The sequence below is a fragment of the Somniosus microcephalus genome, chromosome 25, assembly GCF_052327205.1.
Source record: "Somniosus microcephalus isolate GS21.2 chromosome 25, FLI_Smic_1.0, whole genome shotgun sequence".
In the NCBI taxonomy this organism is placed as follows: domain Eukaryota; kingdom Metazoa; phylum Chordata; class Chondrichthyes; order Squaliformes; family Somniosidae; genus Somniosus; species Somniosus microcephalus.
The window spans coordinates 18664269-18690788 of NC_141011.1; the positions used below are offsets into that span (position 1 = coordinate 18664269).

At 41.0% G+C, this 26520-nt stretch overlaps 2 protein-coding genes across 2 annotated transcripts in view; one reads left to right on the top strand and one right to left on the bottom strand.

Moving 5' to 3' along the window:
- Window positions 1-216: 216 nt before the first annotated feature.
- tardbpa (TAR DNA binding protein a) lies at window positions 217-14976 on the top strand. The gene is made up of 5 exons (XM_085966847.1): window positions 217-688; window positions 3485-3648; window positions 8382-8522; window positions 9092-9262; window positions 10986-14976. Exons 1-5 carry the CDS (start codon window positions 451-453, stop codon window positions 11517-11519), a joined length of 1248 nt encoding a protein of 415 aa, XP_085822973.1. The 5' UTR covers window positions 217-450; the 3' UTR covers window positions 11520-14976.
- Window positions 14977-17828: 2852 nt separating this feature from the next.
- masp2 (MBL associated serine protease 2) overlaps window positions 17829-26520 on the bottom strand; it is a 69750-nt gene continuing 61058 nt past the window's right edge. Inside the window, exons 9-11 of the mRNA XM_085966848.1 lie at window positions 24300-24437; window positions 22896-22967; window positions 17829-18912 (exon numbers count right to left, since the gene is read on the bottom strand). Of these exons, the coding sequence (XP_085822974.1) occupies window positions 18137-18912; window positions 22896-22967; window positions 24300-24437 (986 nt within the window). The 3' untranslated portion in view covers window positions 17829-18136. The remainder of the gene's footprint in view (window positions 18913-22895; window positions 22968-24299; window positions 24438-26520) is intronic.

Below are 26520 nucleotides of genomic sequence, written 5' to 3' on the forward strand. Positions count from 1 at the left end.
ATCCTCTTCCCCTCTACGCATCAATAATTAATTATAAGTAAGGACGGTTTACCAAATTACAGCGGTACAACGCATACCAAGCCTACAGGCGAAATGAAGTTAAAAAGGATATATACGGACTCCCCTACGGTGAGAGATGGAAGAGGTCGAGCGCAAGCAGCCCGCCTCGCCCGGGAGGCGGGTAAGCCGCGGCTGATGACGTTCCACGCAACAACCGGTGACGTTGAAAGTAGAATCCGTCGACGATTCACTCAGGAGCGGTTGAAAGCGCGTGTGGAGCGCCAACAGCCACCATTTTGTGCTAGACTTGGAGAGAAGGAGACGCTCGCTGTCGAGAAAAAAACCGCACTTAGCCGAACAGAATTTGACAAATCCCCTCCGCCGGGTTCAAATTTAATTAATTTTAACTAAAAAAAAAATAACCCCCCCCCCCCCGATTTCACCCTGGCGATGGCAGAGTATATCCGTGTGGCCGAAGAGGAGTCGGAGGAGCCGATGGAGATCCCGTCCGAGGATGACGGCACGGTGCTGCTCTCCACCGTGACGGCGCAGTTCCCGGGCGCCTGCGGCCTGCGCTACCGCAACCCCGACAACCAGTGCATGCGCGGGGTGCGCCTGGTGGAGGGCATCCTGCACGCCCCGGACAATGGCTGGAGCAACCTGGTCTACGTGGTCAACTACCCGAAAGGTGCGGCTCGGCTGGGTTGGGGGCAAACAAACCCGGGGAGATCGGCGGGGGAGGAGGATAAGGGAACGTGGTGCACGCCGCTCCATTTAAAATAAAATGCATTTATATCGGGCGTTGGAAGGAACATGGTGCACGCCGCTGTATTTGTAAAAATTGCATTTATATTTGGGGGGAGCATGGTGCACGCCGCTGTATTTGTAAAAATTGCATTTATATTGGGGAGCATGGTGCACGCCGCTGTAATTTGTAAAAATTGCATTTATATTGGGGGGGGGGGAGCATGGTGCACGTTGCTGTATTTTTTAAAATTGCATTTATATTGGGGGGAGAGAATGGTGCACGCCGCTGTATTTTTAAAAAAAACCTGCATTTATATCGGGGGTGGGGAACAAACGTGCACGCCGCTCTGTTTAAAACAAATTAAGAACTTTCATTGATATACCTCCTTTCGCGACGTCCCAAATCGCGCTGCAGTCAATGAAGCAGGTTTTTTGAAGCGCAGTCGCTGTTGTAATGTAGGAGGATCGCTCTCATTTTAAAATGGCTGCGCCTCCATTTTTGTGGCCGCGGCCACCTTAAATCCATAAAGCCAGCCCGTCCATTGTTTAGCTTTTTTGACATTTTTAAAAAGGGCTGTGGTGGTTGGGGGGAGTTAGACTTGTATTTCAATAGCGCCTTTAACGACCACCCGACGTCTTAAAAGCGCTTTATAGCCAATGAAGCACTTTTGTCCCCGTTGTAGGGAAATCGCGCTCATTTTAAAATGGCTGCGCCTATTTTTGTTGCCGCAGTCACCAAAACCTATAGAGCCAGCCTGCCATTGTTTGACTTGTGCAGTTTTATTTTTAGCATCTTTTTAAAAGGAAAAAAATACTTTAAATTTATATCGTGCCTTTCATGACCTCGGGGATGTCCCAAAGCGCTTTACAGCCATTGAAGCACTTTTGAAGTGTAGTCACTGTTGTAATGTAGGAGCTGTTAATGTGAGGCTCTTGTGGAATTGGACGTTTGCACCAGCCACCGTTAAACTTGCTTTAAACCCACAGGGGGTGAAATTCCCCTAAAGGGCCATTTGGGGCGCTAAGTAAAAAAAAATGTTTGGAACGGTTAGCGCCAGACACTAACCTTTTCAAACATTAGTTAAATTCCCATTTTTTTCTTCCAAATGTCCAACCTATTAAATCTCCTGTTCTTTCTTCAATTCCCACCTCTTTCCCCCCCCCCCCCCCCACCGCCACCGCCACCATTGGAGGAGGATGCGGGCACTCTGCAAGTTTTTGAATTAGCATTTTGAAAAGTGGGAGTAAAAATTTAGCTGGGTACAGGAAACTTTGGTTTATCCGGAGGTTAATTGTCCGGAATGCTCAAGCCACCGGCAAAAATCAGGAGCCGTTTCATTAGGTTTTTTTTCTTTTCGTTGCTTTTTTCTCAACAGTCAAGGTCTCGCTGAAGCTGTTGCTAAGCTACAGAGACGCTTGCAAGGTACGGCCGACTGTTTAGAAGCACAGGGTTTGTTGCCAGATACGGAGCTCAAAATCTCTTATGTTTCAACATTAGCGCCGGTTTGTTCGGCAGTTTTGAGGGAACGGCAACGGCTCGGTGCCGGATACACAAAGTTTCCTGTAGTCTTCTAACTTTGTTCCCTTGTAAGGTACTGGTTCTGTGCCTGGACATTGTTCCACAGGTTGCCCTCTGATACCTAGCCCAAGCGACCATGTTTGATGTCAGGATAGTGCACGTTAGTGGACTATTCTATCATGAGGGACATTAGTCGAGATCCATTGCACCCTTAGCACAAGTAGGGCCCACTAGTTCTCAGGAGTGAGTTCTCTGGCAATTTTTCCTGTTGCGAAGCATCCTGAGTTTGTAATCGGGTAACTGAAGTGGTTTCCTGTGGGTAACCTTGACATTAATTTCAAAAGAGTAAAATAAATTCAGATTTTATTACTATGCCCAGTGGCATAGTTCTGAGCTACTAACTGCTCTTCCTTTTGTTAAAGTCACCAGTTGCAGTGATGCAAAGTGTTGTAAATATATTGATGTATTTTTCTGTTAACTGGTGACTTTTAAGTTCATAGTTCCCTGCTCTATTACAGTATTCCTATTTTGCCACTGTTGAGTAAAGTCCTCTTACTCCTGCCCATACAAAAAGCAAGACTGCTAGTGTTGACGTCTCTGGGTGGAGCATGTTCATTTGTGACATTACTGTGTAATGTTTCTGCAACTTTTTAAATATTACATTTAATTGAAAATAATCTTAAATTGGCTAAAACTGGTCCTTTAAAATCAATTACTACAATAGTTAGATATAAAAGCAATATTTCGGGCAGCATTGAAGTGTTTGCCTTGTCTCGCTACACATATATTTGGAGTGCAAATGCAGGGCAGGGTGATTGTTGCAACAACATTGCTGTCTAATGTCTCTACCTGTGTTTGCTCTAGCAGATTCAGTAACTGATCAAAAGTAGCATTTTTGCTTATTTAAAACTTGGGTCGAGGGTATGGAATATGCAGGTGTTACAGGAGTGAAAATGTCAGTTCTGATATCTGCGCAGTAGCTGTGCATGTCTATGTATAGTTGTGTAATTTTAATTGAGCATGCTTGATGCTGGACTGTAATATCTAGTTACTCTGGTATATTTTGCTTTGAACATTGGTGCAATGCTCTTCTGCCATTGGAAATAACATTTTCTTAGTAGCCATTAAGTACATTGAACCTGCTGTTCAGTTTGCTTGTAATGCTGATGCGCAATATAATGGTTAAATGGTGGCTATGGTTTTTGTCATTGTATCCAGACAACAAAAGGAAAATGGATGAAACTGATGCATCTTCAGCCGTGAAAGTGAAGCGAGCGGTCCAGAAGACCTCTGACCTCATTGTTCTTGGACTTCCCTGGAAGACTTCAGAACAGGACTTAAAAGATTACTTCAGTACTTTTGGAGAAGTGATTATGGTGCAGGTGAGGTTCTATTTATAGCTGAATCGTATGTTGAAGGCACCAACTATATGGTAACCACCAAATGCAAACCTCAACAATGAAATCAGTTTTGCTCGAAACCTATATTTGAGCTTGGGCTGGCTTTACAGTTGAGGATTAGCACTGATGAATGTAACTTAAGATTCCCATAACCTATCAAATTTATGAAGATGAATTAAAAGTGAACAAGGATACCAACAACATTTTGCTGCTATTCACCTGCATCAGATAATATTTTGTTTGTTTATGCAAATTAAGGTTATTTGTAACTAGTAGACTATAATTCCAGTTGCAAACTTTAGTCCTTGACAAAGGGAATAAATGGAATTTCCAAGTCCAATTGTTTCTTGGTAGCAATTTGCAATTGTGCGTTTAGTTCTGACTTCAGATTACTAATGGGTGGATGAGATTGCTGCTTTTGAAGCATTTTTGGATGCAAATATTATCATCGTCTGTGGTTCAGGCAAACTTAAGTACGTGGAAAGCATTTTTTTTTTTTGCTGAACAAATCTCTTGTCCTTATCTAGCTCTAACCTATACAATGGTGGGGGGGTGCTCTTCAGGTATAAGAAATAGCAGGAGTAGGCCAATCGGCCCCTCGAGCCTGCTCCGCCATTCAATAAGATCATGGCTGATCTGATCCTAACCGCCAATCCACTATCATAGAACCATCTCCTGAATCTAACAGAATTAGACACACGAAATAGGAGCAGGATCAGGCTACACGGCCCCTGGGCCCGCTCCGTTACCCACAGGGCCATGACCGATCCGAACCTAGACTCATGTCCAAATTCCTGCCTGCTCCCCGTAACCCTTAATTCCCTTTACTTCTTGGAAACTGTCTATTTCTGTTTTAAATTTATGTAATGATGTAGCTTCTACAGCTTTTTGGGGCAGCATATTCCATGGACCTACCACCCTCTGAGTGAAGTAGTTCCTCCTCATCTCAGTTTTGAAAGAGCAGCCCCTTATTCTAAGACTATGCCCCCTAGTTCTAGTTTCACCCATCATCGGGAACATCTTCCCCGCATCCACCCGATCCAACGCCTTCACAATCTTCTATGTTTCAATAAGATCGCCTCTCATTCTTCTGAACTCCAATGAGTAGAGTCCCAATCTACCCAACCTCTCCTCGTATGTCCATCCCCTCGTCCCCGGGATTAACCGAGTGAACCTTCTTTGTACTGACTCGAGAGCAAGCATGTCTTTTCTTAAGTATGGACACCAAAACTGTACGCAGTATTCCAGGTGCGGTCTCACCAATACCTTGTACAACTGAAGCAATACCTCCCTATTTTTATATTCTATCCCCCCTAGCAATGAAAGCCAACATTCCATTGGCCTTCTTAATCACTTGCTGCACCTGCATACTAACCTTTTGAGTTTTGTGCACCAGGACCCCCCAGATCCCTTTGTACTTCAGTACTTTCCAGTTTCTTGCCATTAAGATAATAACTTGCTCTACGATTTTTCCTGCCAAAGTGCATAACCTCACACTTTCCAGTATTGTATTCCATCTGCCAAATCTCTGCCCACTTACTTAGCCTGTCGATGTCCCCTTGCAGGTTTTTTATGTCCTCTTCACTCACTACTTTCCCTCCCATCTTAGTATCATCTGCAAACTTTGATATGTTACACTCGGTCCCCTCCTCCAAATCGTTAATATTGATTGTAAAGAGTTGGGGACCCAGCACTGACCCCTGCGGAACACCACTAGTTACTGATTGCCAGTCTGAGAATGAACCATTTATCCCAGCGCTCTGCCTTCTGTTAGATAGCCAATCCTCTATCCATGCCAGAATATTACCCCCAATCCCGTGATTTTTTATCTTAAGCAATAATCTTTTGTGTGGCACCTTGTCAAATGCCTTTTGGAAGTCTAAATACACTACGTCCACTGGTTCCCCTTTATCCACCCTATATGTTACTTCCTCAAAGAACTCCAGCAAATTTGTCAAACATGACTTCCCCTTCATAAAACCATGCTGACTTTGTCCTATTAAATTATGATTATCCAAATGTCCTGTTACTGTCTCCTTAATAATGGACTCCAAAATTTTACCTACCACAGATGTTAGGCTAACTGGTCTGTAGTTTCCAGCCTTCTGTCTACTGCCCTTTTTAAATAAGGGTGTTACATTAGCAGTTTTCCAGTCTGCTGGGACCTTTGCCGAGTCCAGGGAGTTTTGGAAAATAATTACCAATGCATCCACAATCCCTACTGCCACTTCCCTCAAGACCCTAGGATATAAGCCATCAGGTCCAGGTGATTTATCCACCTTGAGTCCCATTATTTTACCGAGTACCACTTCCTTAGTGATTTTGATCGTATTTAGCTCCTTTCCCCCCCCCCCTTTAGCCCCCTGTTTGTCCAGTGTTGGGATATTCTTAGTGTCTTCTACTGTAAAGACTGATGTAAAATATTCATTCAGTGTTTTTTGCCATCTCCATATTTCCCACCATTAATTTCCCGGTCTCATCCTCTAAGGGACCCACATTTACTTTAGCCACCCTTTTTCTTTTTATATAACTATAAAAACTCTTACTATCTGTTTTTATATTTTTTGCTAATTTACTTTCATAATCTATCTTCCCTTTCTTAATCAATCTTTTTGTTACTTTTTGCCGTCTTTTAGTTTTCCCAATCCTCTATCCTCCCACTAGATTTGGCTACCTTATATGCCCTTGTTTTTAGTCGAATACTATCCTTAATTTCTTTACTTAGCCACGGATGGCTGTCTTTTCTTTTACACCCTTTTCTTCTCAGTGGAATATATTTTTTTTGGAAGTTGTAAAATAACTCCTTAAATGTACACCACTGATCATGTATCGTCTTACCCTTTAATCTATTTTCCCAATCCACTCTACTCAATTCCGCTCTCATACCTTCATAGTCTCCCTTTATTCAAGCTTAGCACGCTTGTTTGAGATCCAACCTTCTCGCCCTCTAATTGAATATGGAATTCAACCATGTTATGGTCACTCATTCCAAGGGGATCCTTTACTAGGACATTTTTAATTAATCCTGTCTCGTTACACAGGACCAGATCTAAGGTTGCTTGCCCCCTGGTCGGTTCAGTTACATACTGCTCAAGAAACCCATCCCTAATGCACTCAATGAACTCATCCTCAAGGCAGCCCTGCCCAATTTGATTTGTCCAATTAATATGATAGTTAAAATCCCCCATAATTATAGATGTTCCCTTATTACAAGCCTCAACTATTTCCTGATTGATACTCCGTCCAACAGAGTTGCCACTGTTCGGAGGCCTATAGACTATGCCCACTAGTGTTTTTTTCCCCTTATTATTCCTTACCTCCACCCAAACTGTTTCATTATCCTGATCTTTTGACCCAATATCATTTCTCTGTATTACAGTGATTCCTTCCTTTATTAACATAGCCACCCCACCTCCCCTTCCTTCCTTCCTGCCTGTCCTTCCTGATCGTTAAATAACCTGGTATGTTTAATTCCCAGGCATTGTCACCCTGCAACCATGTTTCTGTAATGGCCACAAGATCATACCCATATGTAGTTATTTGTGCCATTAACTCGTCTATTTTGTTACGAATGCTACGTGCATTCAGATAGAGAACTTTCAAAAATGTTTTGTGACACTTAGTTCCTGCTTTTGCCCTTTTTATTACTTTACCTTTTACTCCATACCTTCTGCCCCTTCCTGACATGCTCTGGTTTTTAATTTCCCCACTGCTACCTAAGTCTATGACCACCTCTGTCATTTTTATTATTTGCTCTCTAGGAATCTTCCCCCCCCACTAGTTAGTTTAAAGCCCTCTCTACAGCCCTAGTTATATGATCCGCCAGGACTCTAGTCCCAGCACTGGCCAAGTGAAGCCCGTCCCAACGGAACAGCTCCCTCCTGCCCCAGTACTGGTGCCAGTGTCCCAGGAAGCAAAACCCATTTCTCCCACACCAGTCTTTGAGCCACGCATTTAACACTCTAATTTTATTTGTCCTAGCCAAATTCGCTCGTGGCTCAGGTAATAATCCAGAGATTATTACCCTTGTGGTTCTGCTTTTTAATTTGGCCCCTAGCTGCTCAAACTCCCTCAACAGAACCTCCTTCCTTGTCCTATCTATGTCGTTGGTACAACTGGATCCTCCCACTCCAAGTTTCTCTCCAGTCCAGAGGAGATGTCCTTAACCCTGGCAGGCAACACAGCCTTCGGGACTCTCGCTCTCGGCTGCAAAGAACTCTATCTATCCCCCTAACGATACTATCCCCTACCACTACAACATTTCTTTTAACTCCCCCCACTTGAATGGCCCCCTGCTCCACGGTGCTGTGGCCAGGTTGCTCATCCTCCCTGCAGTCCCTGCTCCTGTCCCCACAGGGAGTAAGAGCCTCGAACCTGTTGGACAAGTGCAAGGGCTGCGGCTCCTCCAACACTACCTCCTGGATCCCCGTACCTGCCTCACTTCTAGTCACACCATCCTGACCCTGGCCACGGACTACATCTGAATTAATTAATCTAATTGGTGTGACTACCTCGTGATCGAGTCCAGGTAACTCTCCCCCTCCCTGATGGAGCTTCCTAGTCCTAACTGTCAACAAACATTCTGGATACAAGGCTGATCGACCCAGAGTAGAGAATATGGAGTCTTTCACTGTACATGGAGGCTTTTTTAATAGGTGACATTTCACTGTTGTATTTTCACCCTTTGAAACCTGTTCTCTGTCACACGTCCACAGGTGAAGAGGGACACCAAGACTGGGAACTCCAAAGGCTTTGGCTTTGTCAGATTCACAGAATATGAAACACAAGTAAAAGTGATGTCACAGCGACACATGATTGATGGGCGATGGTGTGACTGCAAACTCCCCAATTCCAAGGTATGGGAGATTTTATTTTCCCTTCACCAGATTACTGGCTGGTTTACAATGACCTTTTCCTGATTTTGGAGGGGGATGGAACTGGGGTAAGGAAGAGAAGAAAGCAAAAACACTTGTAAAGTATTTAGTGCCTGCAAATCTGCGCAGCAAATTGTGAAACCTGCATGTGAAAAGTTTCTACATGTGCCTATGTTGGCTCCTGGTATGGCAACGCCTCAATTTTAAAATTTTCATCCTGTATTCAGACCCCTCCATGGCCTCATCCATCCTATCTAACCTCCTACAACTCTTAGCGATCCCTAAGCTCTGGAATTTCCTCCCCAACACACACACTCCTTTAAGATGCTCCTTAAAACTTACCTCTTTGACCAAGCTTTTGGTTATCTGTCTCCTTGTGTGGCTCGGTGTCAGATTTTGTTTGATAATCGCTCCTGTGATGGTGAATAAATGCAAGTCTTAACACCCATCAAATTTTAAATTGTCACCAGTTACTTCTTGGTAAAAATAGATCTCACTTCAATCTTGTAGAGATTAATATTTATAAATGTAATTGTGAATTTTCTTTGTAGCAAAATGCCGACGAGCCATTGAGAAGCAGAAAAGTGTTTGTGGGTCGCTGCACTGAGGACATGAGTGCTGATGAACTTCGTCAGTTCTTTGCCCAGTTTGGAGATGTGACCGATGTATTTATCCCCAAACCTTTCCGTGCTTTTGCTTTTGTCACATTTGCTGATGACCAGGTATGTTTCATTTATAAAAATGAAATAATAACATTTCTTTTAGGTTGGCTTTAGTTTTCGAAGGAGTGAGTAAATTGCCCACGGACAGTTCATTAATGTTTTTTAAATGATGTGCAAGATGGCAGTGGAGTTAGGGAAATAGACCAGGACACCTAGTGGCCAAAGCCTGTAATTACACTGTGAACATTGATAAAGCAAAACTGAACGTGAAATGTCAAACGTGACGTCTGGAAGTGTGTATACCATGCAAGGTTTATAATGTATAGTGAAAGTGTTGGCAATTCTACCTGTGCACCCTCTATCTCCCATTTTGGGTTGTGTTCAGAGGCTGACAACTGTTAAAATAAATGAGTCCATGTGTCCATTTGGAGGAACAGGACCATGCAAGACAGTTTTGCTTGCCACTTCCTAAAGTAAATTAGCAGCAAATGCAAATGGCCACCAGTGAAGGAGCTAGAGGCTGGGGCTGTAATTTTTGTCAACATACCTGGTTTTCACACTGCGATCCTATGCACATCGTCCCCAAGGTAGGGGCCAGGAACTTATGAACCAGAGCAAGTTCAAAGCTCAATATATTGTCTCTCATTCTAGCATCATGTGCATTATTTATACCATACATTATTATGTAACCTGTAAATTTTAAGAAACTGGCATCTGATTAGGCATGTATGGATGTGATTTTTGTCAGATCACTAGTTTTGAATAAGATTGTTTAAATGTAGCTACAGTTAAGATTTCCAGAGTAGAACAAACTTTTTCTCCTCCCTTTCCTGCCAATTTTCTTCCCTTCTGCTGTCCCAAAGGCAATAAATCCTTGCTAGGGCATGTTTTACAATTATTGGGTGTCTTCCAGAACCACCACCTAGAGGACTCTGTGAGCATGAACAGTGTGTGTGTTGGCTGGTTACTCAAATGAGGTGCATCACAGCTGCACCTGATTGTCCCCCTCAAACTAATGTCTGAACTAGGACAAGACTGTTTGTATCACTCATCTACTCATTTGCTTTTAATAAGCCAGTCAAAGAAAAAATGTAACTAATGCTCAACAGCAGCTTTAAAACCATGTCCTGGTGACCTTGCATTTGTCTGACTGGGTGTATTGTAGCTCTCCAGCTTTGTGGGCTATAGAAGCAAAATTCTGGACATTTTCAGACCATTCAGCCATGTTCCAAGTTGGTGTTGAGTACTGGATAAAAAAAATTGACCTTACGACTATCTGGTAAATAATACAATTATGTCAGTCACTGGGATTTTAATAAATATAACTAAAATTTTCAGACCTGATTTATTCACAACTTTCAGTAAGGTGTAAAGGTTTTTGTACTTTGCCGATTTGAAATGTAGGGAAAATGCCTAGTAGTTAGTTTGGAATGAGAATTTTGAGGTGTAACATAAGGACAATGATAATCTGTTGGTGGCAGCAACACTGGTTGGAATAATTTTGACAAAGCATCATATGAAGCATATGATTAAGCATATTAAGTTCTTTATTTCTCCAGTGTATTGGTACAGTACTAAAACAATGACCACACTGAATAGAATAACCTTGGTTTCCCTATTCCAACATGTCTGCACTAATTAAATTGGAACTGATTCCTTGACGTAACTTCATGAGGGATGCTGTATCCCAGAAGGCTGAATGTAGTTGTCTGGTTAGTGCTTACTGAGTAGTAATTTTCTGTCTTGCTCACATAATTTCATTATGGTTTGCTTTCTTTCACAGGTTGCCCAGTCTCTGTGTGGTGAAGATCTGATCATTAAGGGGGTCAGCGTGCACATTTCCAATGCAGAACCTAAACATCTGAATGCTAGGCAACAGATAGATAGAGGACGATTCAGTAACAGCCAGGGAGGCTTTGGCAATCAGGGTGGGTTTGGAAACAACAGAGGTGGTGGAGGAGGGGGATTAGGCGGCAGTCCAAACAGTAACATGAGTGGAGGTGGAATGAATTTTGGGGCTTTCAGCATCAACCCAGCTATGATGGCTGCTGCCCAGGCAGCCCTACAGAGCAGTTGGGGAATGATGGGAATGCTAGCCAGTCAACAGAACCAATCGGGTGCAGCAGGGGCAAATCCACAACAAAATCAGGGAAATGTACCAAGGGAACAGAATCAGCCATTTGGAACCAATAATAATTCATACAGTTCAAATTCTGGTGCATTAGGTTGGGGGTCAACATCCAACTCGGGTGGTCCTGGGTTTAGCTCTGGTTTTGGATCTAGCATGGAGTCCAAATCGTCAGGGTGGGGAATGTGAAAGGAGTTGTAGGTGCTTAGAAAATGTGCAGAAGGAGATTAGAATTGTAATAATGGTAAGTATAAAAATAATAGTTTTTCCACACCGACTTTTTTTTCATGCTACATAATTGAAAACAATTCTTTTTTAAAAGTGGTTGTCTTTTGTGTTGTCATTCAAGACACTGACAGTAAGGTGAATTTTGAAAGCTGCTGCAGTGAGGAGTGGAACTGACATTTTGAAAGTGCTTCTCCCCGACTCATACTGCAATGTGCAGTTCTTGTCATGAGTTTAAATCTATCTAATATGCTTTATAAACGGTGCGCACACAGTTATTCCTCCTCCCTGACACTGCCCCCCCCCTGCCTCCCAAGTTGTGTTGAGGATTTGTTAGTGAAATAAGACACATGTCCAAGTTGAGAGTTGAACAGCATGGTAACTTCAGCTTATGAAGCTATGGCTTCAATTAATTACAGCCATGTTCTCGAGTCAGTGCAACTTAACTCCAAATGCTGTACATACAAAGTGCACAGGAAGGTTTCTACCTTTTTTCTTCATGTAATAAACAGCATATTTTCATAGCAATGTTACTTTCTAACAAAGACTAGATTTTTCTCTGCTCTTCTATCCAAGTCAAGTTTCTGGAAGACAATATCCATGTCCTAACTAGGCTATATTTTGTATTTATCTGAAAGCAAATCTGCACAGTAGTTGAACATATTCAGCTATTCAAAAAGAAAAATCCAAAAAGTCTGATGTCCTTTTTAGTATGTAGACCAAACGACCTCACTAATCCCTCTTCAATCCCATGCCATTTAACAACTATGCCTCCTGATGGCAGCAGCACTGAGTGCAGTTGCTCCAAAATTGATCAGCTTAACATTGTGCCCATTGTCAATACTTCTGAATGGTAGTGGACTAATATTTGGGCTGTGTTGACTTATTTCCCATTCTGGTCGAAAGTCATTATTCCAAACCAGCCCATTAAACCACATGGTGCAGTGAAGGAGTGAGTTGGTGGAAAGACATTCCACAGAGTAATCTGTCAAGAACCAGTTATGTAACCCAATCATTAGAATTTTGCATCTGTCCATTGTCCCTGTTCTTTTGCTTGATTTGTGTGACCATTGCATACTTATAATGGAGCCTTCACCCCACGGTCAAGTTATTACTTGTATCCCTTTAAAACATTTATGTGGCAGAAATTTGCATTCAATTAAAGGGATGGGGGAATGACCATGACACTTCTACCTTTTGTATACATATCTAATACAGTTTGGAATTGAAAGGTTTGACCAGCAAAAGGCTTAGAAATATTTAAACGGATATCGTCCTGCAGAAACTACATGGCATTTGCATTTTTTTTAAATCACGCCTTGTTTTCAGCTTCCATTGATTTGACCTCCAGTTTGGAGAATCTGGCTAGTTACTTCCATGTCTTTTCCAGTGCTATTTCTTTCCTTGCATTAATGAAAATACCATTGGCAGTGTACCTTCCTATTCCCAATGTGATTCGAAGGAGCATTCCATTTAAAGAGATGGTATTACTGTAATATCCCTTTGTGTTCTGGCTTGGTTAGTATGTTGCAACTAAATTTACAGTTATCCATAAAATACTAGCGTGCTAAAATTTGTTTTAGAAAAACAACTTGCATAATAGCACACAGGTTATGGTTAAAAGCTAGCATAATGCTTTTTGATTTTAAAATATCAATTTAAAGTATTTGCTTAGGGTTGAGGTGCAAATCCCATCTATGAAATATTTAATGGGTTGCTTTTCTAAAGACTTGAATGGACGATGCAAGCCAGCACACAGAATTGTAAAAACTGTCAAATCTACATAACATTCTTTTAAACATTTCTTGGCCGCCTTGTATATTAGAAAAAATAACACTGGAAAATTCTATATTGAACTTCAAGCAGCATGTGCTACCAATTTCTTCAATACAAAGTGTGGAAAACCTGAAAAGACCCTAACTGAAGATATTTTGAATTATTCTCGTGTTAATGAACTGCTGGCATTCAAGTTTAGATCAATCTTTGCACAGAATACTGTTGGTTAGACACATCAGTGCCTAGCAATTAATCCATGTGCACTCGGTTAATGCCGTTTCACCCACATTCTATCCATCTTAAAATTTAGAGAACTAGCCCCTCACTGTCAATAGTATAGTCTGTTTACTAGCGCTGCTAGCTGAAGGAAGGATACAGAAGTGTCCATGGTATCACGTTCCAGGTAGATGCAATTAGGAAATGGCTGGTGAGAGCTATATTGTGGTGCAAGGAATTTTTTTTATAAATCTATAAAGTGTGCAAAATCTTTAAGAAGGCTGGAATATGTTTAATAGCGTATTGTGTAGATTTTTCAAAAATTGAAATGTCTTTTTAAGGGGAGTGGTCTGGATCTCCGAGCATGCGCACCTACATGCTGTATAGAAAATGCTTTCTCTAAACCATCTCACTGCATTGCTTCAAGCTACATGGAGTTGCAGGTTCTATTCAAAGGGACCACGGTGGGTGTTCCATTTTTGTCCTCTACTGTTCTTTTCATGGATTCGTTTATCAGCGCTATGAAACAAGATGATGTGACAGAGCTGTGATGACTTAATTTGAAGCCTGGTGTGGGATTGATGCTATGGTGGTGCCGACGAATGAGAGGGCTAGTATGAGCGAGGAAGGAGAGAGCGCGTGCAGAGACCTGGTGGTGCATTATGGCATTTTTAAACGTGGCAAGATGTGGCTCTCAATCCCTTGGCATGGTGAGAGAATGCAGAGGAGAAGTGGGATACGGTGCGAATGGTTTTTTTTTTTCTTGCATTCACAAAGGACGTCCGTGACTGATGAGGGGAAAAGACTCTAGAGTGGTGATACTTGCTTGTAACTTGAGTAATTGGAAAAATGTTGGATGTGTTCAGTGAAATGGATATCTCCAGGGGTTGAAACCAAGGAACTTTTGGGCTCCACAAATTACAAAAAATCAGTTCCATTTTTTTTTTAGGGTTTAAGAAGTTAAGGGAAAGAATTAGATTATTTGCAGACAATTAATTTTGTAGTTGAAAATGCAGTATTTAAACTAATGTGCATAAGGAATTTGTAATGCTTTACACTTTAAATCAACCTCCAAGATGCTATCCAGTCAGAGTCCTTTAAAACAGGCTACAAGTTGGACCATCTACACTTTTGAATTAGTTTCAACCCCTGAATATTTTTTGTATCTTCCTTTCCCCTTCCCTTCCTGTTACCTGTGTGTGCCGAATGGTTGGTGATGTATTTTTGTATTACTGATATGTAAGTGTGGATAAGTGATATGATGTGGAGTTATGAAGGAACAATATTTTGTGGAGTGTATTGTGGCATTGCTGCCTGCCAGAGATGACGTGGGTGAGCTCAGTGTCCATCTCGAACAAGAGTGTACGTTTGTCTGTTTTCTGCGAGTTTATTGCGAATGCAGGGCTTAATAAATGATTGCTTGAGTTAAGTGTGTTTTGAAGCCCTTTTTTTTTTACATGTCATTGTAGGGAATTCTTAATAAAAACTTGACTTGACTAAACGTTCTTGTCTCTGCATCCTGACGTAAAATGGGAGAAGCTGCAAAACAAACACGGGGGGGGGGGGGGGGGGATTTGATAGATATCAAAACTGGAAATCTTGAATGCATGAAGTACAAATTTTCCAGTTTTGAAAGGGTCTAAATCTAGAACGTTGACCTGTCTCTTATGAATGCTGATGGATCTTTGTATTGCAGAAATTTGTTTGTCAAAAAAAATTCCATCATTTGGCTAAGCATTTATAGGTACTGTCAAAGCTATTCATTTAGTAGTTCCTACTCGCCTGTTTCCAGCAGAAAGTTAAACAGGGCACTCCATTTTCTCCCCTCCTGAAGGTGTAATTTATTATGCCAAGGTATAGTTTCCATGGGTGCTCCCAGCCCTCTGGTATCTCACCCAAGTGAGCATCCTTTTTATTTCTCGTGTGCCTGGGTGGTGAGTGCCTAGATAATTTGACTGTTGTGTGGAGGGGTGGGGCTGCTATATGCATCACAGCCAAACCTAATTCTGATCATCCTGGCACGTTGGTGAATAATCAGAATTTGCAACCCTGGGCTGACTTACTTGCAGGCTGAGGATTGGACCTGGGATCTTTGGTCTGTTACTCTACTTGAAAGCACATCATATTTGATCATTACTACCAGGGCTTGTTTTTTTGTCACTGCATTGATAATTGAACATTTTCCACAAATTATGAAGACTTTGGTATGGTTACCCCATTAAGATATAAAAATTGAGCCATAAACCTTATTTTGATACCAATTGCCATTAACTTTACTTGGAAGTCTCTCATGGATTCCCAGTGTGGAGAATCTTTTAACTTAAGTAAACTACCATTTGCTGATTTTTCTATTAGTAGAATGTGACATTACTTGGCAAAAGTTTCAGAACTGATCAAATGTGTAAAATAAATTTAGTTGCAGCCAGGACCTCCCTGATAGCCCTTCTAAGGCTAATGAACTCAAGTAGTGGTTGAAGCTGGAATTCAAATTTATAACTGGGTTGGCAATCTAAATGTTAGAGCTTTCCAGTGACAACTCGAGATAAATGTGTCCTTCCTGAGCATTTTGACTTGATTAGAAAAGCTGGCCGAAATGGGTCGTTACTGCTACCCCAGCTATTGTGACACTTTAAAAAAAGAAGTATGTCATTAATAGCAGGAATGCTCTAACAGATACTCTGGGTGAGGAGGGCAAATCAGTCACTGTTTCTGTTCTTGATTGACATCCTGTAATTCCTGCTGAAAAGTGCAAGTGTGGTTTGTGCAAGGTAGTCTTGGCAACATGCCCCAACACTGGCAGAGCCTGCCTATACTCTTGTCTAGTCTTGTGAAGAATGGCCATTTGGGTGAAGTAGTGAAAGCCAGCAAAGTAAGCAGCTGGGGGGGAGGGGGAGAGAAAGTTGGCAAAAAAAATTCAAGGCAAAATCACATCATTTCTACATTAATTTTAATTGAAAAGTCTCAATTCAGCCTATGCTTTCCTGGGTCTGAGATAATTCAGACGTGGAAAAGTTTGTGTTTAAAGGTCACCTGAACTAACCTTGTTTTTGGTCATAGCTGCTACCAGCTAAAGTAGTTTGAAAATAGATCAGATTTGAACTCAGGATTTGCAGAAGTGATGGGGGAAAATTGTGTAACATTCCATCACATCTAATGGGTTTGGAATTTTAAGTTTCAATGAGTGAACAGAATCCTTTTCTTGTGTGCTTCCCTGCTCCCCACTTCTTTGCAGAAAAACAAGATCAACTGGCAAGTGTAATTCTCATTAACTAGCCGAGTTGCTGACCCTTCTTTATAAATATTAACAATTTATTTTCAGAAAGCTGGAATGCTAAACACAAACCCAACTCAAAAAGCATTGCTCAAATAATTAATGATTTGCTGTAGTGCAGCTGTGCATGTTTCAGGTAGTTTGACTGGCAAGACAGCTTAATTTTAAAGGACGAGTGACTATTCAAAAATGGTAGGTGCCAAAATACTGTCAAGTCATAAAATGTAAACACTTGCTAATGTAACCTTCCATTTTATACAGGAATCTTTTGATTTACCGGCACCTAAATAACCGGAAATCTCGGTTAACCGGCAAAATTCAGGAGTAGGTTCAAGTAACTTTTATTACTTGCCTTCCTCCATTTGTTGCTGTGCAAGGGTGTGGCTGTTGCTAAGCTACAGAGACACTTGCAACTTGTGGCCATTGTTCTGAAGCAACAGGGTTTGTTGCTTTATACGGAGCTCTCTGCTCCCTATCTTTTACTATAGCGTTCGGTTATCCGGAATTCTTGATGAACCGGCACCACGTCGGTCCTGTCCGTGCCGGATTTTAAAAAAAAGTGTTTCCTGTAGTATTTTTGGGAAGCTATGTATTGATCCTTTGTTTATCGGAATCTGTTCATTCTCACGAATAACTGAATATTGAGGCTCCCAAACCAAAGAAACCCACAGTACTTTGGATAAGCTGTCTGTTTAGCTGGCTGTGAGTAACTGGTACTATTCAAAAGAGCAGTGTCCTGGCCCAAATGTATCCCTCGACCAAGGCGACTGATGGATTTAGCTGGTCATTTATCTCCTATTTGTGGGACCTTGCTGTGCACAAATTAGCTGCAGTGTTCACCTATATAGTGGCTATGCATTGAAAGTAATTCATTGGCTGTGAAGTCTGGGACATACCAAGGACATGAAAGGTGCTATATGTAAGTAAATTCTTTACAAGATATTCTATACTGATGGAGAATATTGAAGGAAGTAGACCCTCTATCCAGCCCTGTACAGGCCCTTAGTGGCAGCATTTGGTTGCAGACTCCTGTGTATGTAGTCATACATATGAAGCTTTTGTGGCTGTTACTTCACAATTCTATAATTGTGATTGGTAAAGTATATTCAAAAAAGCCATGTTTCCCATCATCACTGCACGGAGCTGTAAGGTCCATTTTAAGTAGTTATTTAAAAAAAAAAAAAAAAAAATCAGAAGGAGGAATTTTTTAGGTAATATTTTAATAGGCTCAAATGCCACAGAGGAGGAGAGTGTATAAAAATATTTTTTTCTTTTCATGATGGCCTTGAAGCACAAGTGAAAAGGAATAGATGCTGTTTTAAGAGTGCGCTGATATGGTTTCTTCAATCCAAGAAGTGTAATTGAACACATTTGTATACACCCCATAAAAGCCTGCCTGGCCACAATTCTCGAGCCCCCAGGAGACAATGCCTGCAACGTACCACTGTTGTAAAATTGGATCATAAAAAACATAAGCTCCCCCGCTATCTCCTGCACAGGAGTCTTTCCCACCTTGTTTTTCCCCACCACACAACATGTTAGCGGTTACAGTAAGAGGGATGCCTTCACGAATTTGTTTGCTGTAAACTTCTTTACACACAGTGTGATTCCCAACAGCCACATCAACATATTTAAGTTTACGTGAAGTAACTTTTCTTTCTGTTAGTCCCCAGCCAGTTACATACCCCCTATCCCCTTCTTTAACAATATATCTTTGTTCTTTGCCTGGCAGGCAAATTGGCAAAATATTCTGTCCTAGACTAATTTTACGATTTAATTTTATTAAAGCAATATCATTATCAAAGTTAAATTTCTCTCCTTTATATCCTTCATGAATGATTACATTTTCTGAAATAGCTTCTACTGCTGGATGAGCATTTCGACTCAGTGTTCCCAGTACTACTGTGATTCCTGCACTATTGGCATAGCGAACTACTACGTGTGCAGCAGTTAGAATCCAGTTATCATAAAGAAGTGCTCCACCACCAAAACTATCTGCCGTATATATTAGGGCTTGCCAGGGAAATTCTCCTCTTTCTGCTGTAAATCCACCAAAGATGCGTAAAAGTGATCCTTTCACTGGCTTTCCACATACTGCAAAGAAACACAAAATAAATGTTTTTCATGGATCTGTTTGTTTACCTCTTTCAGATTGATAATTTGCTATCTGCTGTAATGTTTCCTCTAGGGCGAAGAGGATAGTGGGCTACACGACTTCAACTGCTGTCTATGCAGCTTTGTGATTGTCCAATTGTGGTCTCTCCCTGCCCTGGCCCCAGAGAGATTGAAAGTCTGCAACAAAGAAGTGCTCCCATCCAGTCTATGGCCAAGGACCTACAAAACTCTAAGTGAGCATTGGCAGTCTCTGGTGGTGCTTTGAATAACCCAGTAAATTCCCCCTGTACATCTGTGTAGGATCGTCTCCCAACGGTAAAATAGTCTTGTGATAATTGGGCAAAAGGGTTTCATCTGAATATAGATAACCCAAAGCAAAATTGGTATTTTTAGCAGTTCAGCAAATCTAAAGTGCTGGTCAAAAAAACAGCTGCTTAGAATGGATAATGTCATAGACTTTGAACAATTAACATTTTCTTCATGAATGGACCCTCCACTTAGAAGACACAACTTCTAGGCCACTCTTGCCTGTGGCTATTTTGAGGTAAGGTTCTTCAGGCTTATCCTCTGTTCCAGGTAAACCAAAATATCCTTCCACCTCTAACACTTTTTTAAACTTGCATGCAATGTGTCTCCTTTAGCAAATTAAAATGAGTTTAGTTCTGTGGTTTCATAATTTAAGAGCCTATAATCCTGGTCATTCTCTGCGGCACACTGTCCTTTTGATGGTAGTGTCAAAGTGCATGCTATATTGCAAATGTTAAATGATTTATCATGTGGCCATCTTGGTGTCAAGTACATTTTTATGTTACAAGAATTACCTAATCATTTGTAGCAGCAGGTGACCCAAAACCCGACAGAACTAAATCAGTCACTAACCTTTCCCCAGTCAGAACCCTTTCTATTTTTCATCACTTTTCTACTGTTAAGCCAGTGTTTGATCCAGTGGATTAGTATTTTTTTAACCATTATTTGAGACTAGGTGTTCTTTATTATAAGCCTATATGAAAATTTGACAAAAGCCTGTTCAAGGTGAAGTAGACTATAGGGACTAGATTGCCTTTGTTAACTAATTGAGGTACCTACTCGAATTCCAGTAGATTTGTGAAGAATATGTTGCTTCTAATTCCATGCTGACTTCCTTAAATTTTCTAGTCTTCATTTTTTTATTATTGGGTTGTTGGCAAAGTCACATTTATTACCCATCCTAGTTGCCAAATCAGCTGGATGGTTTACTTGGCCACTTAAGCTTGTTTGGCATAAAAATAAAACAAAAAAGGTGACAACTGTGGTTAACAAAGGAAATTAGGGATAGCATAAGATCCAAGGACAGAAAAAGCAGTAAACCTGAGGATTGGGAGCAGTTTAGGATTCAACAAAGGGATTAATTAAGGGGAAAATAGAATGAGAGTAAGCTTGCAGGGAACATAAAAACTGACTCAAAGCTTTTATAGATATGTGAAGAGAAAAAGATTGGTAAAGTCAAGCGTAGGTCCCTTGCAGTCAGAATCAGGGGAATTTATAATGGGGAACAAAGAAATGGCAGACCAATTATAAATACATATTTTGGTTCTGTCTTCACAAAGGAGGACACAAATAACCTCCCAGAGATGTTGGGGAACATAGTCTGATGAAGGGGAGGAACTGAAAGAAATCCATATTTGTAAGGAAATGGTGTTAAGGAAATTGATGAGACTGAAGGCCGATAAATCCCCAGGGCCTGATAATCTACATCCTAGGGTACTTAAGGAAGTGGCCCTAGAAATAGTAGATGCATTGCTGATCATCTTCCAACATTCGATGGAATCTGGAACAGTACCCATGGATTGGAGGGTAGCTAATGTTACCCCACTATTCAGAAAAGGTGGTAGAGAGAAAACGGAGAATTACAGACCGGTAAGCCTGACATCGGTAGTGGGGGAAAATGCTAGAGTCCATTATAAAAGATGTAATAGCAGAGCACTTGGAAAACAGTGACAGGATCAGACAAAGTCAACATGGATTTACAAAAGGTAAATCGTGCTTGACTAATTACTGAAATTTTTTGAGGATGTAACTGGTAAAATAGATAAGGGAGAACCAGTGGATGTGGTATATTTGGACTTTAAGGTTTTCGATAAGGTCCCGCATAAGAGATTAGCGTGTAAAGTTAAGGCACATGGGATTGGGTGCAAGGTATTGACTTGGATAGAAAACTGGTTGGCAGACAGAAAGCAGAGTTGGAATAAACGGGTGTTTTTCCAAGTGGCAGGCAGTGACTAGTGGGGTACCGCAGGGATCAGTCCTTGGACCCCAGCTATTCACAATATATATTAATGATCTAAACAAGGGAACTAGATGTAATATCTCAAGTTTGCAGACGACACAAAGCTGGGTGGGCGTGTGCTGTGAGGAGGATGCAGAGAAACTCCAGGATGATTTGGACAGGTTGGGTGATTGGGCAGAAGCATGGCAGATGCAATATAACGTGGATAAATGTGAGGTTATCCACTTTGGTGGCAAAAACAGGAAGGCAGATTATTATCTGATTGTGAGAAGGGGAAGTGCAACGAGACCTGGGTGTCCTTGTGCACCAGTCGTTGAAGGTAAGCATGCAGGTGCAGCAGGCGGTTAAGAAGGCAAATGGTATGTTGGCCTTTGTAACGAGAGGGTTTGAGTACAGGAACAAGGATGTCTTGCTGCAGTTGTACAGGGCCTTGGTGGGACCACATTTGAGTATTGTGTGCAGTTCTGGTCGCCTTATCTGAGGAAGGATGTTCTTATCATGGAAGGAGTTCAGCGAAGATTCACCTGGGATGGCAGGAATGATGTATGAGGAGAGATTGGGTCGATTGGGCTTGTACTCGCTGGAGTTTAGAAGAATGAGAGGGGATCTCATTGAAACTTATAAAATTCTGACAGGACTGGACAGACTAGATGCAGGAAGGATGTTCCCGATGGTCGGGGAGTCCAGAACCAGGGGCCACAGTCTAAGGATAAGGGGTAAGCCATTTAGGACAGAAATGAGGAGGAATTTCTTCACCGAGAGTGGTGAACCTGTGGAATTCTCTACCACAGAAGACAGTTGAGGCCAATTCATTAAATATATTCAAGAAGGAGTTGGATATATTTCTTAAGGCTAAAGGGATCAAGGGATATGGGGAGAAAGCAAGGACTGGGTACTGAATTTGGATGATCAGCCATGATCTCATTGAATGGCGGAGCAGGCTCAAGGGGCCGAATGGCCTACTCCTGCTCCTATCTTCTATGTTTCTATTAGGAGTCATCGCATAGTGTAGTCGTGTGTAGATCAAACAGGGTTTGTCTACAAATTATTTTGGAATTTCTTTCTGGATAATCCCAGAATTATGCCATACTCCCTTTTTGAATATCAGGAAAACATTTTCCATTTTCTCAAGTACAGCTTGTGTATTTGTGGAACTCTTCCATCCATTAACCAAAAGTACCTTTGTGTACTTTTAATAGTAATAGCTAAAATTCTCAAAGGTCTAGTTGACTAAACCAATATAATTTTGGGTGCTCTATTTCTGACCTAAAAAACCACTAAGCTTATGCTTATTCTTGCAACTGGTAAATTAACACACCTTTCCCAACTAGCCTTCAATTGACTGGCTATTGAATATTAAGTGTCAAACCATTACAATCAAAAATACCATTGCCTAGAAAGTTAAGTAAAACAAGTATTGGAAAGTTCAATGTCAGTATCTGAACTTCCAAAACTTCCTCACAAATTTGTAGTTACATACAAAGTTGGCATTACCAAACGGAGAAGGAGGTAATCAGTCAATCTGGGTTGCCCTCTATACAACTAGTGAGTCTGTAACCTTTAACAATGTGATGAAAGGAACTTTCCAACGAGTTGGAAAAATACATTGTTAATGTGTAATTTGCTGTGCCCTTTCTATTTTAATTCAGGAAATATAATAAGTCGCCGTTAAACATTCTTAGCATTGCTTTCTTACCTGGTTCGCAGATGGGAAGCTGTTCACCATTCTCATCCTTCCAGTACCCATTTCCTGCACATGTATATATACCTAGAGTGAACATGGCACGATCAGCTCCACACCTCAGAAATGCACTTCCTATTTATTATTCAGAGTGGGTTTGTATGGTGGAGAAAACTGAAACCTGGTAGATATGGGGAGTTAATGGGTGGGGAAAACTATAGTTGTGCTCATACTTTTTTAATATAGCCATTCTTTCTCCCTTACCATGTCTTCACTTCCCATTTGTTTACTCAATTGTGGTTCTGCCCCCACTCCATGATTCCATCATTCCCTTCCTTGCCCACCTGCTGCGTGAAGCTTGTGTTTGATCAGCTCTGATCCTGTTCCTTCTTCCCAAGACATGGACAATCAACATCTCACTGCAACTTTCTATCTTTGACATTACCTGATGCAGTTTCTTAATGGCAGCATATGAATGGATCCAGAATTGACGTGTTAAAAGTATGTTGAAATCTATTTTTTCCACTAAAGTATTTTATAATTGTTCAGATAGGTGAGCTACCCTCCAGTAAAGGAACAAGTATTTGCATCATTTAATTGCTAGTTTAGTGAAACCAATAAAATAAATATAAATGTCCATACCCTGCAAAATCCAATCCTTAGCACACAAATGCCTCTTATTGTCTACTGTCTACAATTGTAAAATAGTTATAACATTGCATCATAGAAGACAATTTAGTTTCGAGTCAAAAGATCTCTCTCAAAATCTCCTGTCCCATTTTTTTCCCTCCTGAAGGTTTTCATGCAGCAATGCTGGGATACAGTTCCACACTAGTCAGCTGCCCACATACCTTGCTCAAGGGTCCTGCCTTTATGCATTATTTATTGATGGTGAGTGTCGGCAAGCTTTTTAACCATAGGTATATCACCGCTAAGACCATCCTGCCAGCCCATGTCCACACTTTTTTGAAAGAGTCACTATACAGTAATCATGGGTGAGAACTCTGGTTGATTGTTACCCTGTCATCTTTCACATGTAATACAGTAGAAATCAGTGGATAATGATCGGAAGCAAAAACTTTATCGAACTTTTTTCCCCCTCCACCTTTGCCCTCACTTCAATCCTCAGGAATGCTGAAGCCAATTGTAGCACTTTACAGCTGAGATCAGCTAACTCCGTACAGACCAGAGCCTGTATTTTGGGCAGTGCAATATTCTACTGAGCAATCTGGGGTGCTCAAACGATCTCTCTCTTGCATTTGTAGTATGAACAAATATTCTAACAACTTGAAGTTTAGAACTCATTTTTCTTTTCAACTGTACTAGCCAACAGCAAGGATCACTTACCCTGAAAAAGAACAAACATTTGTCTTTCCCTCTTCATATTTGAGTGTTTGACTAGTAATCTGTTGCTCTTACCATTTTTTCCAGCTTTCATTTTGTAATATGGTTCACTGCAGGTGTACTGAATCGTAGACAAGTAGGTGGTTTCTGGTGGCGTTGAAGTATATGTAAAATTTCCATTGGCAATTTCATCAGGTTCCACACAGTCGATGACTGAAAATAATTTGATCAAAAAGAAATCTCAATGCCAACAATGTAATATTGAATAAAGATGATAAACTCAATTGATGAAACCTATATGTAATGACTACAGGTGTGTGTGTCCTATTATTCAGCAGTCTTATTATTCAGCAGTCTATCAGTCTTCAACCAAGCTTTATTACATATGATATAGAAATTCTACTTTTTCGATGACCTCTTTTTTTTTTTCCCCCCCCCCTCCCCGAGCATACCAAATTCTATTTTGCAATATCACTGGATATCACACTGACCCATGGTATGCTACCAAGTTCGCTTCAAAGTGGTGCCTATTACATGCAGACCAGGATTACAAGCCCACATACTTGACAAATGCTTTAATAGATAAACATACAAATAAAATCTGTAAGAATACGGCTAAAATGCCTAGTTTTGAAATCCATCTTTGTTTCTGCCATAGATTATTCAGCCCGTCTTTGTTCTCTTCTGTCCTAATCTTTGTCCAGCTTCAAACAAGACCTCCTTTTGAGACTTTGTTATAATCCAAAGAAAATAATTTGCAGAGGGTTCTCTTGTCTCTAAGCTGCTATTTAACTATACATGCTGAATCAAGCCTTCCTTAGATGTGCAATTAAGCAAACTTTTATGCGCAAGTAGATGACAGTGTATTTCATTTTTTTTTTAAATCACATCAAAGAACATTTGCTGATTTGGGGAAAAAAGCCCATTTCATCTTCGATGAAAGGATACAGTCTGACCTTAAATTAAACAGGTAATTTGTTTTGTAATATTCTTTACACTTCATTTTTTCCCCATACCAAATCATATTGGGCTACATCAAAAGGTAGGAGGGGTGAGGAAATTGGGACCGGTTCAAGGTGGACTGGGTCTAAACTAATTTAGCAGGAACATCAGCGGCGGGATGAAACATTACAGAATAGATAAGAAATGGGAGCAGGAGCAAGCCATTCAATAAGATCATGGCTGACCTGCCTGAACTCCACTTTCCTGCACTATCTCTAGATTCCCTTAATAGCCAAAAAATCTATTGATTTCTGTTTTGAATATACTCAATGACTGAGCCTCCACAGCCCTCTGGGGTAGAGAATTCCAAAGATTCGCCGCCCTCGTGAGTGAAGAAATTTCTCCTCATCTCAGTCCTAACTGGCTGACCCCTGGTTCTAGACTCCCCAGCCAGAGGAAACAAGCCCTGTAAGAATGTTGTATGTGTCAATGAGATCACCTCTCATTCTTATAAACTCCAAAGAGGAGAAAGAGTGCACAGAGGACTGGGAGAGGCAAATAGTACTATACAGTATAGAATAGTTAGAAATATGAGGGATCAGATGGGGCAAATGCAAAGCAGTCTTGATGTATTTGGAGTGCATATATGCAAATGCACAGAGTGGTAAATAAAGTTGGTGAGCTGTAGGCACAAGTTGCCTCATGGGACTATGATATAGTGGTAATGAGATCTGGCTCAAAGAAGGAGAATTGGGGACTTAATATTCCTAGCTACAAGGTATTTTCAAAAGATGGGGAGCTTTTTCGGGGGGGAAAGAAGGGATGGTAGTACTGATCAAAAAGTATTCTAGCGTTGGAGAGGGATGATGTAGTTGGGTCAAAGACCAGCCTATGGTTAGAATTAAGATACTATAGGCCATGAAATAGTGGGAAGGAGGTGAGGGCACAAATTACAGTAGTGATAATGGGAGACTTTGATTACCTTAATATAGACTGGGATAGTAACCATGTAAAGGGCAAAGGGGGAGGAATTCCTGAAATGTGTACGAGAACTTTCTTGATCAGTGTGTTTCCAGCTCGGCGAGGAAGGAAACTGCTGGATCTTGCTCTGGGGAATGAAGTGGAGTATGTTTCAGTGGGAGAGCATTTGTAGAACAGTGATCATAATTGGGTTTAGAATAGTTATTGAAAAGGACAAGGTATAATCAAGTGTAAAAATACTTAGCTTCACAGTGAGTTGAAAAGGGATCTGGCCCAGGTGGATTAGAATCAAAAATTGGTAAGCAAAACAGTAATTGAACAATGGGAGACCTTCATAGAGGAGATGATTAAGTTAGAGTAGACATTCCCATGA

Coding starts and splice junctions, on each gene's coding strand:
- tardbpa (XM_085966847.1), top strand. CDS start 451: ATGGCAGAGTATATCCGTGTGGCCGAAGAGGAGTCGGAGGAGCCGATG. Junction 689..3,484: donor CGTGGTCAACTACCCGAAAG/GTGCGGCTCGGC, acceptor CATTGTATCCAG/ACAACAAAAGGAAAATGGAT. Junction 9,263..10,985: donor TCACATTTGCTGATGACCAG/GTATGTTTCATT, acceptor TTTCTTTCACAG/GTTGCCCAGTCTCTGTGTGG.